This window comes from Candoia aspera, chromosome 1, assembly GCF_035149785.1.
Source record: "Candoia aspera isolate rCanAsp1 chromosome 1, rCanAsp1.hap2, whole genome shotgun sequence".
Lineage (NCBI taxonomy): Eukaryota > Metazoa > Chordata > Lepidosauria > Squamata > Boidae > Candoia > Candoia aspera.
In genome coordinates this window covers 104018465-104036970 of record NC_086153.1, presented here as the reverse complement: position 1 = coordinate 104036970, position 18506 = coordinate 104018465, and the positions used below count along the sequence as shown (strand labels likewise).

The 18506-nt window shown below is 39.2% G+C and overlaps 1 protein-coding gene across 1 annotated transcript in view; it reads left to right on the top strand.

Annotated features, from left to right (window-relative positions):
• SLC16A10 (solute carrier family 16 member 10) overlaps window positions 1-18506 on the top strand; it is a 58921-nt gene that overhangs the window by 18982 nt on the left and 21433 nt on the right. Inside the window, 4 exon segments of the mRNA XM_063311119.1 lie at window positions 4837-4981; window positions 9859-10181; window positions 10184-10291; window positions 15838-15869. Of these exon segments, the coding sequence (XP_063167189.1) occupies window positions 4837-4981; window positions 9859-10181; window positions 10184-10291; window positions 15838-15869 (608 nt within the window).

Here is an 18506-nt window from a genome sequence, read left to right as displayed (position 1 = left end):
TCCTCCTCCTCTTCTCCAAATAGGAGGTCTGAAGGGTCGACTTCTGCGCAGGCAGCCCTCATCTTACACGGTAATGCTGGCGATTTTCCCGGCGCTTTCACCGGCCGTTCCTCCGGTCTGCGTCTCGGGCACGAAGTGGCACGATGCCCTTCCTTCCCACATCTTAGGCACTGACCTTTCGCAAATCGTCGTTCCCTTTCTTCGTCCCAACTTTTCGTTTTCGGGCGGCTTGAAAATCCAGGGGCCCGAGCCCCCCTACTAACTCTGGTTTGCCTCAGTTCCTTGCTATGGGCGAACGTTTGTAGAGCGTTTTCCGCGCTGCCCACCAACTGAATCCACCCATACAACGTTTTGGGGTCGTCCCAACACAAAGCCCACCGGAGGACCTCCGTCTCCAGCCCGTTTAAACATTTCCACTAAAGTCGACTGGGACCAATCCTCCACCTTTCCCGCCAGGGCTTTAAATTCCAAAGCGTAGTCTGCGACGGAGAGGGTTCCTTGATAAAGTTTTTTCAGGGCGCTTTTCGTTCTCTCTTGGGCCAAGGGGTCTTCGAAGTGCTGTTTTAGTGCCCACAGAAACTCATCAAAGTCCTCTAACTCCGTGGCTTCTGCTTGGCATAACTGCACATACCAATCCGCTGCCCTCCCCTTCAACTTGTTGGCAATAAAATTAATTTTTCCCTGCTCTGAACGAAAGCATCGCCCCCAATCATCCATATAATGTCTAGCATTGGTAATGAAAAAAGAGAGCGTGGTAGGGTCGCCATCAAACTTTACCCCAAATGGTGGAAAGGTTCTTATCGGCTCCGCCGGCTGTGATGGCTCCGCAAACGTCAACGCACGTCGAGCCCCCAGTGGTGGTTGCTCCCTGGTTGTTCTCGACTCCCTTCCCCTCGATTGTCGGGAAGCCCGAGTCCTACTTCTTCCCCTGACGGGGACCTCTCTCTCGGGTAAGCCAGCTGGGAGGGGTCTTCTTCCCAATCTTCCTGTAGGGACTCCGACCCTCTGGGAATATCCTTCAGGAGGGTCACTATCATGTCCATTTTATCCTCTATTGCCTTCATGCGGGCAGAGGTGACGGGCTCTTCTAAGGGTCTAGTTGTCACCACCACCCTCGGTGATAAGGGGATTTCATGTTCCCAGGATGGCTGTGGTGATTCCCTCCCCGTTCTTGCTTCCACCTCGGGTTGAAGTTCACCCCTTGTGGCACCCTGCACCGCCAACAATAGGTCATCCAATTGGGCATCCCGCTTCTCTCGACGTGCTGCCCTTTGGGCTCGCGAAGTCGGAGCTACCAGGGTCTTTGTCGAGTCCGGCTCCTCTTCGCTCCCCTCACTCTTGCGTAGTTGAGGTTCTGTCATCGCTAGCGCTCCCCGTTACCCAAACTTTGGATGGGGCTAGCGGAAGATGATATAAATGATTCTCAGCTTTATGTAATGGTTGCCTAATCCCAAATACTCAGTCTCACAAGCCCGGGCTTAAAGATAACTGATTTATTAAAGGAATAGTATGCAAATACAGAGAAAGCTGAGAATGAGCAATAGCGCGCCAAATACAAACTTAAAAGCCTTGCTTCCAACCCAGTCCCGCCCCGAGCACTCGTTAGCAACCACCCCCTCCCAGGTGCTAGGAACCGTTACACACGCCTGGGAAAGTAACCTTGAACAGAGTTGCAAACCCAAACATACATTCCAAAGGAGCAAAATAAGGAGCACAGCAATAATGGAAAATACCAGCAAACGTTCAAGCATGTAAGACACGGAAGAACGGTTTGACATGTGAAACGTTACGATGTTAACAACACATTGAAATGGTGAATATGACAGTATAAATGAGTTATACATCATGTGCTGTAACTTCAGAACTTTCATTATAGTTTTTAATAAACAACAGCCCAAACCAAATAAACATCTGTGTGTGTGTGTGTGTGTGTGTGATATTATTACTATTATAAGTTAGTGTAAGAAACTAGCAAATAAGGTATGGAAGAAGATGACAGAAAAAAAGTCCTATATAAAAGTATCTTAAATTAACCACTGTTGACCACAAAGAAACACTTAGCAGATAGTATCAGATTGAGCTGCTATATGGTTTAGAAATTTGAGCAAAATAACAACCAGTTAAATTGTAGCAGAACAGGGTGATTATGACTTCTACCAGTTCCAGCTTCTTTCAAGATCATCTCACAAAGCAATGTTTATAGTAAATTCTGAAAGTTACAGAAGCAAGAATCAGTGGGTCAGTTTCTGGCCTATACAGACTTCATCTACATTGTACAACAAAAAGATACTCCTTCCCCTAGCTCCCATCTGCCTAAAGAAGTTTTCCAAAACTTAGGCATGCCTCTCTTTTAAAAAATTATTGAATAAAATCTTGGTAACTACCTGGACACAGTTTGCAAACAATATGGAAATATTTTCCCATTACCTTCATCTGGGATCCTCCCACATAGCCAATCCAAATTCTCATTGGATCTGATCCTGCTTAGCTTTTGGAGGGAATCAGCCAAGATCGGTGAAGGCTTCTCTTCACCTTTTTCACACATTACAGCCAAGCTATTCCTTTCTGTGCTAGAAATACCTTTTCTTCCTGCCACCACCCTACCAAAGAGTAGAATAAACTGCCTTATCTGGATTTGGATTCAGTCTATTCATTCTCATCTGCTTCCTCACAGCTTTCAAGCACTATTTTCAAGTTAAAGACAGTTGATTTCGAAGAAACATACAGTTAGACATGCCGATGGCAGTCAGTTCTAAAGCTATCATGAATAAAAATGGATTAGAGATTGAACCACAACTGAGGCACCCTGCATCTAAGTCCAAGGAAAGTGATAGTGCCTATAGTTGTTGAGAAGTAGGATAAAAAACTGTCAGTTTTTCTAAAGAATATTCTGGTCTGTTATATCAAAGGTTAACATTGCTGGAAGAATCAAAATCGGGTTCTAAAAAGTAGCTTTTGACTTTTTTCAAAACTGTAGAGGAATCACTTGAGACAGGAATGTCTGAAGTTCTTATGCTGCCATGTGGTCACTCATCTTGAGACAAGAAAGCTGAAAGCAGATCTAAACATTATCAGATTTTCCTTCTCGAAGTATTGTTTTTGTGAAAATAAATAAATTACTGCTACTTTAAATTCTTGTGAAAACATACTCTCAGGGGCACAGTGATGCTTTTAGTCAAAAAGTATACAAATTCAGTTTTCATGTAGTCTTCATAACTAGATGCACTACCTGTCCCACATTTCCAAAGAGGAAGGTTCAGAAGCTGAATTCAAGTGTGACAAAAGTATAGTGTGAATAATAAGCTACTTTAAAACAGTTGTGTTTTTTTCTGGTTAAGTTCTGGGTAGAATCTTACATTATGCTAAAAAGAAACAAATCCATTATAGCTTAGCATCATGCATGAACCACCCAAAATGTTCTAAACAATTGCAACAAATGGGCAAATTTGGTATTATCCAACAATATTAGATACAAAGCACATCAACTGCAGAGACCAACTTGGACTCTTCAGCTTTGTCTTTCTGAACTGCTTTCCTAGAACAGTGTTCCAAACACAGACAATTTGGAGCTTTTGTCTTTTGGGGCCCTTCAGCACTGTCCCCCTCTATTTTACTCTTTTTAGCTACTTACTCTATTGTGTATTACAGTGAGGATATAAGAATGATAATGTAGAGCTTGAACAAGTGCAAAAAAGGACAACTAAAATGATTAGAGGGCTGGAATGGCTTCTATACAAAGAATGACATTGGGGGAGGTAAGAGGAGACAGAGTAGAAGTATATAAAATCATGTGGTGCTCTCTGAGCTTGGTTATTTGCTTAGAGATGTTTCATTACCCAACGTGGTAACATCATCAGTGTGAGTGAGGATGGGGTTTGATGCCTGTTTATATATAGTAGCTTGCCCTGCCAGGTTTGATGGGGGTGTGGTTTCCTCCTTAGTGGTTCCTTGATTATTGTTTTCGGCCTGATTGTTAGTCTATAAAATCATGTATGGCATAGGTAACATTGATAGAGATTTTTTCTAATCCCTCTCTCAAGGGGTTCACTGAAATTGTACAGAGTGATTAGAATGGAATCCAAGTGTGTAGTATATTCCCTGCCTGGGGCAAGAAACAAGAACTTTTGGAAGAGGAAAAAAACTTGGTGAACTTGTATTCAAGTTTGCTTATTATCAACAATTTGATTCATTATGCAAGAACATAGTTGAACAGATCTGTCTCTATTTGGACACCTACATTATGGAAGGTCTATTTGATGTAACTTCTTAACTCGTTAAGGAAAAGAGGAAGTTGTACTTTAATACCTTAACTCCTTCAACTGCCCTCAAGAAAAAAACTGAAATATTTGGGTTCCATCACTGGTGATGTCTCTGTGGCACCAGATATCCCCAGAAGTCTTTGGGGATTGGGAAAAAAATGAAAGTAAATCTCCAGCTAGAGAAAAATATCCCCTCTTCCAACTCAGAGGGATGTACATGTGAATATATAAGGCAGGGATCATCAGTGGTAGGAAATTATATCCCAAAATGTGATTTTTGAGAACATGTTCTGGGTGTTATATACCTCCCACTTCTAACACTCAAGGTGGTTAACAATATTTTTTATAATATAGCTTTATAAGTATTTGCAAATTTGTATAAAACATGACTATACCATTTCCTATCGTTTAAAATGTTAAACGTCAGGTCTACTTGAGGTTTTCCATTTATTATTCATTTGCCAGATTTTGTTCCATGCTACCTGAAAACTGGGATAAGCATTACACTGTATGTTCTCTTACAATATTCTCCAACCTGCTATGCTAAATCAATTCTAATTCTTAATCTGTTCTACAGCACTTGTGAATTCTCTGTCCATGGGAATGATCTTCTTCTGTTCTCCCATTGTCAGTGTATTTACCAACACATTTGGTTGTCGACAAGTAGCTGTAGTAGGAGCAGCTGTGGCTTTCATTGGGCTCCTTTCAAGCTCCTTTGTACGGTAAGAATACTTTTTTTAATAAGAATAATTATTTTAATAAGAGCTTTTTTCTTTAAAAAATCGAACAGCCCAACTGCCCCCCTCAAAAACTCTGACTTCTTTTCAGGAGACCTCTCATACACAATAACCCCTTCTTTTCCATGGCGTTCCATCAGAAGATCAATTTCACTTATGGCTTGCAACTCGATCTCTCCCTCTAATTTCTTCAACTCGACTATCCGATCTTCATCCAGCATTTCAACAGAAGTCCCAATCTCACTCTTAGAAGAGACATTTCTGTCGCTGTTAAATTCCTTGGTTTCATCCACAACATCCCCAACCAGATGACACATTTTAGACCTCATATTTTCCACAATGTCCTGAACACCTTGCATAATAACTTGGTAGGAATCAGAAAGATTCTGTTTAAAATCTTGGTGGAAGTCAGAGAAAGTCTGTTTAAAATCCTCCATGTCTCAAGCAGTAGATTATGGCGCCTCCTAGGAGCTTAACCAGTGAAAGTTGAAGATACGAAAGAATTCCAGAATGTGTTTACACAAGCAAAAGTGAGATATGCAGACAGTTCCCCAGGAAAAGTAGAAGCAGAAAACTGAAAGTTCAAAACAGCCGATTCAACGTGTAGGGAAATGCTAATATCTTCAAATTTAGTACAAAAATAATAACAGGGAGACGATTATTTCCTCACAATCCTCCTTAATATTTGGATGGAAAACACAGTCCAAAACTTAAAAATAATTTTTTAAAAAACCAATCCCAGAAATAACGATAAGCACCAAGAGAGCCTGCTTCTCCTTGCTGTAGAAAGCCTCTCTTAAGGTACGCGTACTTAAAAGAAATATAAATTGGGTGATTTAAAATTGGGGTGGCCAGTCTTAGTGTCCCTTTAGGGCTACAGCAGAGCTTGGAAATGGTGATATCCCAGCCCCACGGCTAGCTCTTACCAGTCAAGCATGAACACTGTTTGCAATCTTCTGGCTGCAAGCAGCCATCTGGAGGACAGATGGGGTGATTCCAGGTGTTTTCGTTTTTCCAGAAAAACACTCCTGGGCTTCAGGAAATACCTGCCTGAGCCAGAAAAAACTGCCACATTGTCAGTTCTGCCCGCTGAGCCTGCGGGCACAGCTGTTCAGTCTGCCATGTCCCCACCAGAAGTCCTGTACGATAAGAATACTAATTTCCACTGACTTTTTGAAATGCAATTGGCCTTTGGCAGTATATTTGAAGCACTTCCTGGACAACCCTAATATTCCTCCTGCCCAACTGCCCACTTTTTTATCATTAGATCATGATCTTAAGGGTGCTGTTGGGTACTAAAGTGCTAGGATAATACTTCATGTATAACATAATTTTAGTCTTTAAAGACCTGTTCTGGCTGCCTTTTTGTCATCAAGCATGATTTAGGAGCCAGTTCTGCGGTAAAGTGGGCCTCCATGTAGATGAACTTTTCCCCATATTGCTCTATGTTGTTTCTGTATTAAAACTGAGAAAGCTTCTTGCCCCAGAGATTACCGTATGTTCAAGAAAGTAGTGAGATTTTCCATGGACCGTTCCAGAGCTATGAACTCTTTGCTGCCTGTTTGTCAAACGTTTGAGATAAACTGAGTTAGGAAACAGACTCTACACAGACCACAGGAACTCTACTTTATGGTTGCAGCGTATAGTAACAGAATCTCAAAAGCCTGATAGTTTCTCTTTTTCTCCCCTGAACCTTATACTAAAGAGAATCAAAGTGGGACAATCTTGAGTTTCTTTCTCACACCTTCCTTTCTTTTAGGACTAAGTTGATATTTATGTAGCTGCCCTTGCATTCCTTCTTCAAGGTTATCGTCATACTCCTCTACACCATTTTTGCAAAGCAAAATCATTCAGATCTTCCTTTTCACATCTGAAAGGATTGTTCAAAGTAAACAGATGTTTGTAAAATGGTGTGGGGATTGTGAAATGGTGTATGGTGTTCGAGAATTTTGCATGCCTGCATTATTCAGGGTACATATAATAGCACTTTATATCTCAATACCCTCTGAATTTTTAGTAGAGGTATTTTCTCTGACTATTTAGTTAAGCACTTCTGGAAGTGCAACAGTGTGTTGCTTCGCTTCCAGCTCCATCTTCCAGTTCCAGTAGCTGGAAATGGTTTCTATACATGTGTTGCAATCATGTTGAAGCTTCCCCTGACACATCCAGTAAGCAAATGAAAGCTCTAGAAGATGCTTTTGTATATGCCTGCAGAACAGATAAATGACACACTTATCAAATTTGCAGATGACACGGATTTAGCTGGGATAGCTATCCTAGAATACTGGCCTCCAAAGTGGGGTACATGCAAGGTGATCCATTGGGGTGCAAGAAAAAAAGTAGAATGTCTGTATTAAAATATTAAATATTAAAATATTTATTTTAGGGGTATGTTTTATAATGTACATAACATATTACTATAGGAGTACATGGATGTAATTTATAAATAAATAATCATATATGTATATATAGTGGGGATGCTCAGGTTTTGTTTTGTTTTTTTACTTACAAGGGTATACAATCAAAAAAGTTTGCAGACTGCTACCTGGAAAGACAAAACATTCAATTCAATTTAATCTTGATAAGTTAGAAAAACTGGATGAAAATAAAAGAATAAAATTTAGCAGACACCTTGTTGGTGTTCTTCTCTTAGGAAATAGGAGCCAAATGGTCAAGTAAAGGATGAGAATACAAACTGAATATGAATCAACAATGTGATGTGACTGCAGAAAAGGGCAATGTAATTTTAGACTGCAATAGAATTATAATTTCCAAACCACAAGAAATAATAGTTCCACTTGGAGGTGTAAAGTACTCAGATCTGAAGTGGGCAAGGGTACTTTGGATCTGGCTTGGTCACCCTTGCTGTAAGAGTCACATTTTTTCCCTGGAGCTCCTACAGTAGCCTGTTTGAGTTAAGGAACTGTTAATGCCAACAGATGCAGTGAGGCTGCCCATGCTGGATCTGAAGCACCCTTGTCTACTTCAGTTGAATAGAGCAAATCTTTACTGTCACAGTATTTTTCACTGTCCGCATCCCAGTTGAATGCTATGACCAGCATCATGCTTTAGGGAACTAGCTACATTTAATTTTGAGAAGATGGGGTAAGGAAACATGACAGTAGTTTTCAAGTACTTGAAGAGGTGTGGCATATAAAGGAAGATTAAGACCAATTGTCTGTTGTGCCAGAATTCAAAACATAGAATAAAGTTAGGGAAACACACTTTAGGAAAAACATTCCTAGCATTCTTTTTTTGAAGATAGGAAGATCTCCCTTCTCCAGTCACTTGACTATCTTATGTTCAAGCAGACACTAAATAGCGGTCTGTAAAGAGATGCTTTACATTGGAATCCTGCAGTGAACAGGGAGTTGATCTCAATAGCCTAAATGCCTCCCTCCAATTCTTTTGTACTATTATATACTTCCTTATTTACATGTGAATGTTTTCTTTATTTAAGAAACTCAAAACAGCATATATCCCCACTTTGTTTAGTGACTGACCCAAGTCCCTCAGTAAGTTGCGTGGTTGAATATGGACTTGAACCTGGGTTTCCTCAATCCTAGTTTAACATGCTACCATTTATTTATGTATTTATGTATTTATTTATTTATTGGAAAGCAGGGAGAGATGTTTCTTTCTTATCTCTTGCTTTTCTGTTGTGAAAATTAAGTAAAACAATTCTCCATCCCCATCCTCCAAAATAATTTCACTTAGCATAGTTTAAGTTTGGTTATATTTCTATTGCAGAATTATTGACTTACTTCTTCCTTTTGAAATATCAAGGGCACACTATTGGTTCTTAGTGTGTTTAATCTTGTTTGCTATGATTTTTAATTACTCTAGGTTTGTTCTGTTTAAATGTATTGAATTTTTTTAGTATTGTAAATAGTGATGAGAGAACTAAATCACTGTTTTTTAGTTTGTTACTAAATTAAGAATCCACTATTATTAACTTGGGTAAAACATGGTATTTCGTTATATTAATCTGGATAATAATTCTCTTATTCTTTTGAAGAATTTGAGCATGTATATCATACGCATCTTGGGAATGTGGCGTGCATGATAGTGTTCCTTCCCACATATTGTGACACAATCCATTAATTCTCTGATTATCTTACAATAATAGATCAGGATGGCAGAAGTAGTGGCCAAAAAATAACAAACAAGAGGAATAAAAATGCTAATTTGTTATGAATTCTGTTGTATGTATTCAAATACAAAATTATAAATTGAGTGGTTCCTTTGGTAAAGAGTAACTTAAAGAAGTAACCAAAATCTTTCCATGCATATGCAGACTTTTACTTTTTCTTCATTACGCAAACCATGTAGAAAACATAGTGTTAGAAAATATATTTAATGTATAATTAATGTTGGTCTGAACTATGCAAAGATTACAGTTTTTGGAGAAAAGTTGGCTCATGTAAACATTACTGAAATACAACAGTCTAGATATGACTTATAACCAATTATTTAGAGTACTGCCAGCATCATAAGTACTAAGTACTTATTAGCCAGTTTGGTCTAGTGGTTAAGGTGCTGGGCTAGAAACCAGGAGACTGTGAGTTCTGGTCCTGCCTTAGGCATGAAAGCCGGCTGGGTGACTTTGGGCCAGTCACTCTCTCTCAGCCCAACTCACCTCACAGGGTGGTTGTTGTGGGGAAAATAGGAGGAAGAAGGAGTAATAGGTATGTTCCCCGCCTTGAGTTATTTGTAAAAATAATAAAGGTGGGATAAAAAATAAAAATAAAAAAATAAATGACCTTTGATTTTCTGTCAATATCCATATACAACAAAATTGAATAAATAAAAAGGAAAATTTGCAGAAGACCACAGTTAACACTGTTCTCTGTTTGTTGTAGCTCACTTGGATCTCTCTACTTCACTTATGGAATCTTGTTTGGTTGTGGCTGTTCATTTACCTATCAGCCATCCCTGGTCATTTTGGGACATTATTTCAAGAAGCGCCTGGGACTGGTGAATGGCATTGTTACTGCTGGGAGTAGTTTGTTTACTATAACGCTGCCTTTTCTTTTAAATGTACTGATCCAATCTGTCGAGATCTATGGCACTTTCCAGGTCCTATGCATTTTGGTTTTTATTCTCTTCCTGGCTGGCTTTACTTACACACCTGTCATGTCTAGTGCCAAGCAAAGTGGAAAAGGGAACAAGTTCAAATTATCTCCGGTGAAAGACGTGTGCAATTTTTCCGTTTTCAAAATTCTGAGTTACAGAATCTGGGCTCTGGGGATTCCAGTTGCTTTATTTGGATACTTCATACCTTATGTTCACCTAGTAAGTATTCATACTTCTTTCTATTTTTATATTTTATTGCTTATGTAACTGAATATAATAAACTTTATTTAAAAATATTTCTACATTAAAAAGCCTTCTTTTTAACAAAAGACCAGTAAGATTCCCTGCATTTCCTTCATTTTATTTATTTTGTGTAAAAAGATATATTAAATGGGGTGGGGTGGGGAGGTGTGGGGGGCTTCAGGCGATCATTTGCAGACCTTTGTTCATAATCTTGGCTTAAGACCTAAGATATAAGCTGAGATATGAATGAGACTTGCTAGCACAAAGAGCCTACCTTTTTGGATCACTGTTAAATTAGGAAGTCTCCAATCAGCCATTATTTCCTGTTTTACCTGTGAAATTTCATAGTTTGAAGTCTGTTTAAGATTTTAACTTATGCTAAAGCTACAGTTTAGTTTTTTGAATAAATAGGGACCTAATTAATTAATGCATTATATTTTGTGTGCTCTAAAAGGAAGAGCAAAGGAACTGTTTCTATGGGCAAAAGATCCTGGCCTATTCAGTTGAGATACAGTCAAATGAATTAGAATATTATATAAGAAATGATCAACTTAACAAATCATTAGGACCACTCCAACATGTGGACAGCAAGAATGGATTTGTTTTCATACGTCTGATCCTTGGCAGAGATATTGTAAGGCAAAGAAACCACATAATTGGGCGATAAGCCTTAAAATCAACATAGAAGATCATGTTTATTACTTACAATATTAATTAATGCACATTTCATTTAAAAATAACTTTTCTTAAATCCCTAGAACTTTTACAGTTTTTCTGAAACCTATTCAAATTAATGAATTTACTATTCTGAAACAAATCTTTGGTTTTTTAAAAAATCTCTTGTACTCTTCATTTCTGGTTTATATTAGGAAAATATACCTGGTTGATCAATTTAGAGATTTCTAATTCTTTGGCGCTCTGACCTCTTAGAAGCTTGTTAAGCCCATGGGCTGAGATAAGCATATGTCAGGTGAGAAGGGGAAACTTAGATCTGTGCCTGGCCTGGTATAGCACAATAGAACTGGCAGCATATAGACATAACTGCATCTGTACCTATTAAGTCAGTTCCAGTATTTCATGCAGTTCTTTGTCTCTCTCTTCCTTCCTACTATATTTGTCCCTCCCATATCTTTTACCATACTCAGTTTTTCTTTGCTCTGGTGCTTCCCTCTTTTCTTTTTTCCATTCACATCATCTTGGGTAAGCTAGAGTGAGGAAAAGGAATCCGCTGAGCTATCTTTATTATTTTACTCTCTAGACCAGCCTTTCTCAACCTTTTGACCCTGGAAGAACCCTTGAAATATTTTTCAGGCCTTGGGGAACCCCTGCACATTCAGGCTCAAATATAGGCCAGAAGTTACAAAATTATTATATTAGTTTCATGTGTAGGCCTGTATTTTTTAAAACTAAAAATAAAGAATGAAATTTACCTCTTTAATGTGAAGTTGCCTGAATTTGAAATATTTTTTTAAATAAATTGTGATCTCCCAGGGAACCCCTAGTGACCTCTCGTGGAACCCTAGGGTGCCACGGAACCCTGGTTGAGAAACCCTGCTTTAGACAATGAGTACTGACAAAAACAAAGATAGAGGGCAGGAGATCTGACTCATTCTCAACTGATGGAGCTGACTGCTCTGTATTTAGGATGCTTGCATGCACAGTGCTTGACAAAAAAAAACCCTTTAGATTTTAATCGATACTTTTAATGCCTGGTAAACTTGATAACTGTAGTCTGACCTTGCTGACCTTGCTTCTTTAGAGAACTTGCTTGATGATTTGTGACACCCAGAAATTTGTGGTGGGGAAACTAGATGCTGAATAATTTGCTATTAGAATTGCTTGAACAATATAAGTTTGTATCTGGCCAGAGACAGGAAGGGAGTTTCTTGATTTCACTGTCCTTGCCTTTGAATATTTTTTTCATTTTTTTGTCCTGTGCAGGCAATAACGGAGGTTTTCTTCGTGCACAACCATGCATTTTATTGAGATTACACTGACCTAGGTGATTGACCTGAAGCAGTAGATTTGGGGAATAATCATTCTAAGTGCAGTTCCTTTGATTCCCTTGAAGCAACTTGGTGGCACCAGGGGAATAATTCTAGGCTGAGGGCAGGCATATGGGTATCTTTCAGGCATTTTGTGAATGTGACCTGAGATCTCAGTGTTGGAGAAGATGATGCTGCCCAAAAGCAACAGCACACAGAACAGCAAGCATTGGAAATTCAGACCAAGGGTAGCTGGCATTTTTTAAAATTTGACTCTGAAGAGGCCAAGTCAGGATTGGCAACCTGGTTTGGCAAGTTGAAACTTTCAGTAAGTTAATTTTGAAAGTAAGAATTTTCAATGGCTGCTGCAGAGGAGGCTTTGCCAACTCACAAAACAGCAACCAGAAATCCAACGAGAAAACTTGAGAGTCAGCGTGGTGTTGTAGTAAAGCTGTTGTACTAGGACTGTGGAGACCTAAGTTCACCATTCTCAGCCATGGAAAGATATGGGATGACTTTGTGACTCTCTAAACTCAATTCATAGAGACATGAGGATAAAATGAAGGGAGATCCCCTTGTAATTTGTCATGTGTAGTAGTTAAGGTGCTACATTAGAAACCAGGAAATCATGGGTTCCAGTCCTCCCTCAGCACAGAAACTGACTTGGTGACTTTGGGCCAGTCATTTTCTTTCAACCCAATCTACCCCTTAGTGTAGCTGAGAAAAAATAGAAGGAGGAAACATTATGTACATCACCTTGAAACTGTACAAATAACTAAAGCCATGGTGGGTGGGTATTAATTGTGGCACATGAAAGATACAACTTGAATTAAGGTGGTCTGATATTGTAGAATGGTGAATCTATGCAGGGAAGTGAAGGTGTAATTAAGAGTGAAAGGGCTAAATTATATGTCAGAAAGTATTATTGATGACATGTAAGTTGTAGGTATGTTTGAAAGTGGGAATCAACAAGCTGATGGTAGATACATATTACATTCAAGTGAATGGTGATAATGGAAGAAAAAGTGATGGGTATGGGGGAAATTGTGCAACATTCTGAATGAATGGAATCTAGCAAAAAAATAGGGAAAAATTATTCTGTTAGGTGACATGAATGGATGGGTGGGAATGAAACATGAGAGTACAGAAAAAGTGATTGGGCCATTCAGAGGAGAAACGTAAAAATTGGAATAATGCAGTGGGAATAGAAATACGTAAGTGTTTGTGGTAAAATGTGAAGAGATAGGGTCTAGAATGAATGGGTATTAAATGAATATGGATTGAATGCAAAAATAAATGACAAAAAAAAAATAAAAGAAGTACATTAAGGTGGTTTGGTCATAGAGAACGAATGAATGAGGATTAAATTGCAAAACCAGTATAAGGGAATAGTGTTTGGATGAAGAGGAAGGGAAAAACCGAAAGAGGAGCTGTTGGGTGGAATTGATCAGATCCGAGAGAGAGCGCGGGGGGTGGGGGAGAGGGAGAGGGAAGTGAGAAGTTTAAAGAATAAAAAGCAATATATAAATCAGCTGTGGATATGGTAGAAATAAGGATGGTTTGTGAAGACAGAAAATGTATAGTGAATGATATTGGTGTAAAGCAGATTTAGTTGCATTTCTTTTTCTTATATCTCACCATTAATTCATTTAAATTATCATCTTACCATGCTCTGCACAACATTGCATACCCCAAAGGGAAATAGTGTGATAGGTATGTATATGGAACATCCTGCCCCTGGAGGTGAGATTAGCCCCATCACTCCTAGCCTTCCGGAGGAAGTTGAAGACCTGGCTCTGTCACCAGGCTTGGGGCAGGGAGGAGAATCTACATACTTGGGGTTGGCTAGTGCCTTGAAGTGCTCCTCCTACATAATGACTGAAGAGATCATAGCCATCTGGATTTTATGAGCTAGGGTAGTTCAGAAATCGTTTTAGTTTTAATGGGATTTTATTAGAATTTTATCATATATTTATTAGAATTTTTATTGTATATTTATTCTATATTGTAAACTGCCCAGAGTCCCTCCGGTCGGAGGAGATGGGCGGTGACAAATTTGATAAATAAATAAATATACTGTACATGGACAGATTTTCAACACTGGGCTGCAAGTTTCAATTTCTTAATTAGGAGGTATAGAAAGAGCTTTTGATATAATATGATATGATATGATACAGGGCTAACATACCAGTGCCTATTTATATTAAACAGTGTCATTTCACATAAGTGCACTAAGGCTCATCCAGAAGGAAATAGAATTATCTAGTTCAGTTTTTGGAGGAATGTATTTGTACAGCATGCACAGCAATTCTCTCTCTCTCTCTCTCTCTCTCTCTTGTCATCTCATGGAGATAGCCCCTGTTGTTCTGGCTTCCCTAGAAGTGCAGAAAGGGCCAACTATACTTTTCATGGGTGGTTCTGTGTCACATCAGACAATGCAGAGCCATCCTAAGATAAGGAGAATCTGGATAGACAGCTGGCCGGTTCTCTCTCAAGAGTTGTTTCCTAGCAAAGGTATATAGACTTCAGGCTTTAAGAAGCTTAGGGATCCGGTTTTCAAGAGTTTTGACTTCAGCTGGAGCCTGATTGTGGTTGTTAAGAAGGCAATGGTTAACATACACAAGTGTAACTGAAGAGTAGTTGTGGAAGAATGTTCCCAAAATCAGATGTTGAGAAAAGAGATATGTTAACAAGCCAGACTTCCACTTGTGACCCAGGAACTCTGGCTTAGGGCAAAACTAAGTCAGCATATGTGACCGCACTTCATAATTCTCTGGAAAAGATCATCTTGGCATTTGAAGTAGTTCATGAATAGCAGGAAATATGCTATGGCGGCTGCAAATGGAGGTGAGAATTGCAGAACCCTCCTCCTTCAACATTAACAGGGATGCCCCCAAACTGTCAATGTCATCTTCAAATAGTTTTCATTTTTATCAGTACTTTTTTTCTGTATACCTTTGCTGATAATTTCAATAAATCAAACTTGAAAGAAAAAATACACTGGGGCTGAGTGGCTTCTCTGCAAATTTCTCTTGTTTTGTTCTATACAATGTGTGTCAGGGCAAAATCCAGTTGTGACTTTCCTATGCTCCTTTATATCAGTTGACTTAGGCAAAGTATTTCGATTCCCTCATAACTGAATTCAGTGTTAATTGTTATTTCGTGTTTTTTGAGCCTTTTTTTTTTTGCCTATTTGCCTTGACAGCAACTAACTGCATTAAAAACATTATTTTCTGCATCTCAGTTATAAGAGGAACCAAAGTACTGTTTTCAGGATTATGCTCAGTTACTGTATGACTATCAACCATAATTAAGACTCACACCATCTTTCTCTTATCCTTTTTTCTGTTTTCTTTGTCTCAACGTTGTGTTTCTTTTTCATTAGCTTTCTCTACACTTTTCTATCCAAACTTAATATGCTGCTTGTGCATTAAAGCGTGACCTTGATTTTTACATTAATGTGTCTAAGGCTCCAATCTTCCATGACTCTTATGTGTTGTACATGCTTTTCTAATCTTTACATTTATCTTCCTTCAGATTTCAACTTCTGCTGCAATTTGACAGCGCAGGTTAGTGCTTTCCCCCCTTTAACAGCTCTGTAATTGCTGTATCTTTGCACTTATCAGGTTTTGCTTGGCAGTACTTATGTTTGCTTTATTTAACCCTTTTTACTTTTATATAACCATGATTCACTCCATTCTCTCTCTCTCTCTCTCTCCTTCTCTCCACATGTGTGCACAGTGAAAGTGGGAGGAAATTTCCATATTACAGTGCAGTCTTTACATCCACAGCAGGGAAAACTGGTGATCAAATGTCATAATTATCAATGACCATTTACTTTCTTGTACTTATTTTCTTAGGAGAGATGCTTTCTAAGAATTTGCATGTTAAAATTGGAGAAAGGAAAGGTTAGAAGAGTAAAAAAAGGATAAGGGATGAAAGTTAAATAAAATTAGTAGCTGATCTATAAAGTAACATATGACTAGTGCTAGCTTATTGTATTATATCAAAGATAATTCATATGCAGTTAATTCTGCATTATGACATCTCAGTAGGAATTTAATGTCCTGTGATCCTGTGCATGCCTGTGTGGAAGTAACCTCCATTTTATGCAATGGAAGTTATTCCACTGAATCTGATTTCTATATTTATAATGCAAATATTGATTATCTATTGAGAGAAGTTGGAACTTGCTCTGTGAACCTTTGTATGGATGCATACAAACTACGCAGGGAAATGTCTGAGCCCCTTTCCAGCAAAACTCAGAAACAGATTTCATGTCACTTCCTCAAACCATTTCCAAACTGGTCTCATGCAACCTGGGGGGAAGCAGTGTTTGAGGAGTAAAAAGCCAAGTATGACATACATGTAACATTATTTTACTAAACTTAGCATTTATAAACAGAGCTCCTTGATTTGCTGATGATTAACATTCAGTCATGTTTTCTACTACCAGGAATACTCCAAAATTATATGTCATGAGTTGGGGGATAGTCTTGTTGAATCTGTTTCAATACTGTGTTCTGCATTTAAAAGCAGGAACAATAATAATCAAAGTTGGCAGTTTATTTTACACGTATTTGTTTTAAAGAATTGCAAATAAAAGCCATCAAGAGTTTGTATTTAAAAGAAATGAAAAGGGAATTTAATAAATTATAATAAAACAATCAAAAGGGCAGATACAAATCGTAAAGATTGAAAATAAAACTGCAGAAAATAGTATTCCAAATAGTAGGATAAAAAGGACTTTGCCCAGTGCTGAGAAGACAACAAAGAAAGCACTAGGCAGATCTATTTATCTATCTATCTATCTATCTATCAATCAAATTTGTCACCGCCCTCTCCTCCCACCAGACAGACTCTGAGTGGTTTACAACAAGATGCTCACTAAAACAATAAATATATAAAAATGCATTATAAAATTACATATCACTAATAAATATAAATAAAAGTAAAGTCCAGATGGATGTGATCTCGTTCAGTCTTTGTGTGGAAGGGATACTTCAAGGCACTAGCCAATCCCAGGCATGACTATTCTCCTCCCTGCCCCAGGCCAGGTGGCAGAGCCAGGTCTTCAAGTTCCTCCAAAAGGCCAGGAGCGATGGGGTTAACTTCACCTCTAGGGGCAAGATGTTCCAGAAGGTGGGTGCTACTGCAGAGAAGGCCCGCCTCCTGGACCCCGCCAGATGGAATTATCTTACCGATGGGGTCCGCAACATGCCCTCTCTGCATGATTGGGTAGGATGGGTTGACATAATAGGGAAGAGGCGGTCCCTCAGATAGCCTGGCCCCATGCCATGTAGAGCTTTAAAGGTGATAACCAACACCTTGAATTGGACCCAGAAGTGAACTGGTACCCAGTGCAGCTCATGCAGCAAAGGCGTTATATGCGCCCTTCTGGGGGCGCCAAAATTAGCCTGTGCTGCTGCATTCTGGACCAGCTGAAGCCTCCGGATGCTCTTCAAGGGTAGCCCCATGTACAGCGTGTTGCAATTGTCAATATGGGAGATAACAAGGGCATGAGTTCAAAGGGCTTCCAGATCCAGGAAAGGGCATAACTGGTGCACAACACAAAGCTGCTCAAAGGCCCTTCTGGGCACATCTGCCACCTGCTCTTTGAGCAGGAGCCATGAGTCCAAGAGGACCCCAAGTTACGCACCGGGTCTGTCTGGGGCAGTGCAACCCCATCCAGAACCAAAGATGACAAAGTCCCAGATACGGAAGAGCCCTTAACCCGCAGCCACTCCATCTTACCAGGATTCAGCTGAAGCCTGTTGTTCCCCATCCAGACCCCCACAGCCTCCAGGCACCTGGAGAGGATGGTCATGGCATCACTTTTTGGGAAAATAATCCATAACTGTGGATCTAGTACTGAAAAAGGCTGCTCCAAAATAGCCATCCAGCACTTTTCAGCCTGGGTGGACACTTGGAGCAGGGCCTCCCATGAAGAGCTTAGGTAGAAATATATGGGAAGAGGATTGTTTTATGTTGGTTATTTCTCTATAAGGTAATTTCCTTCCTCCCATTGTATGTATTTCATTCAAGCTCTTCTATTTTCTCCCAACAATGAGGCATACCCTGGTCTGTTTATGTAATATCATTACTCAGTACAGTAACTTGTCTGTCAAGAAGAACCATTTAAATGAAACCTCTTGTTTCAGGTATTTACCACTTGCCAGCACCAGTATTGTTTTTTTTTATTGTAG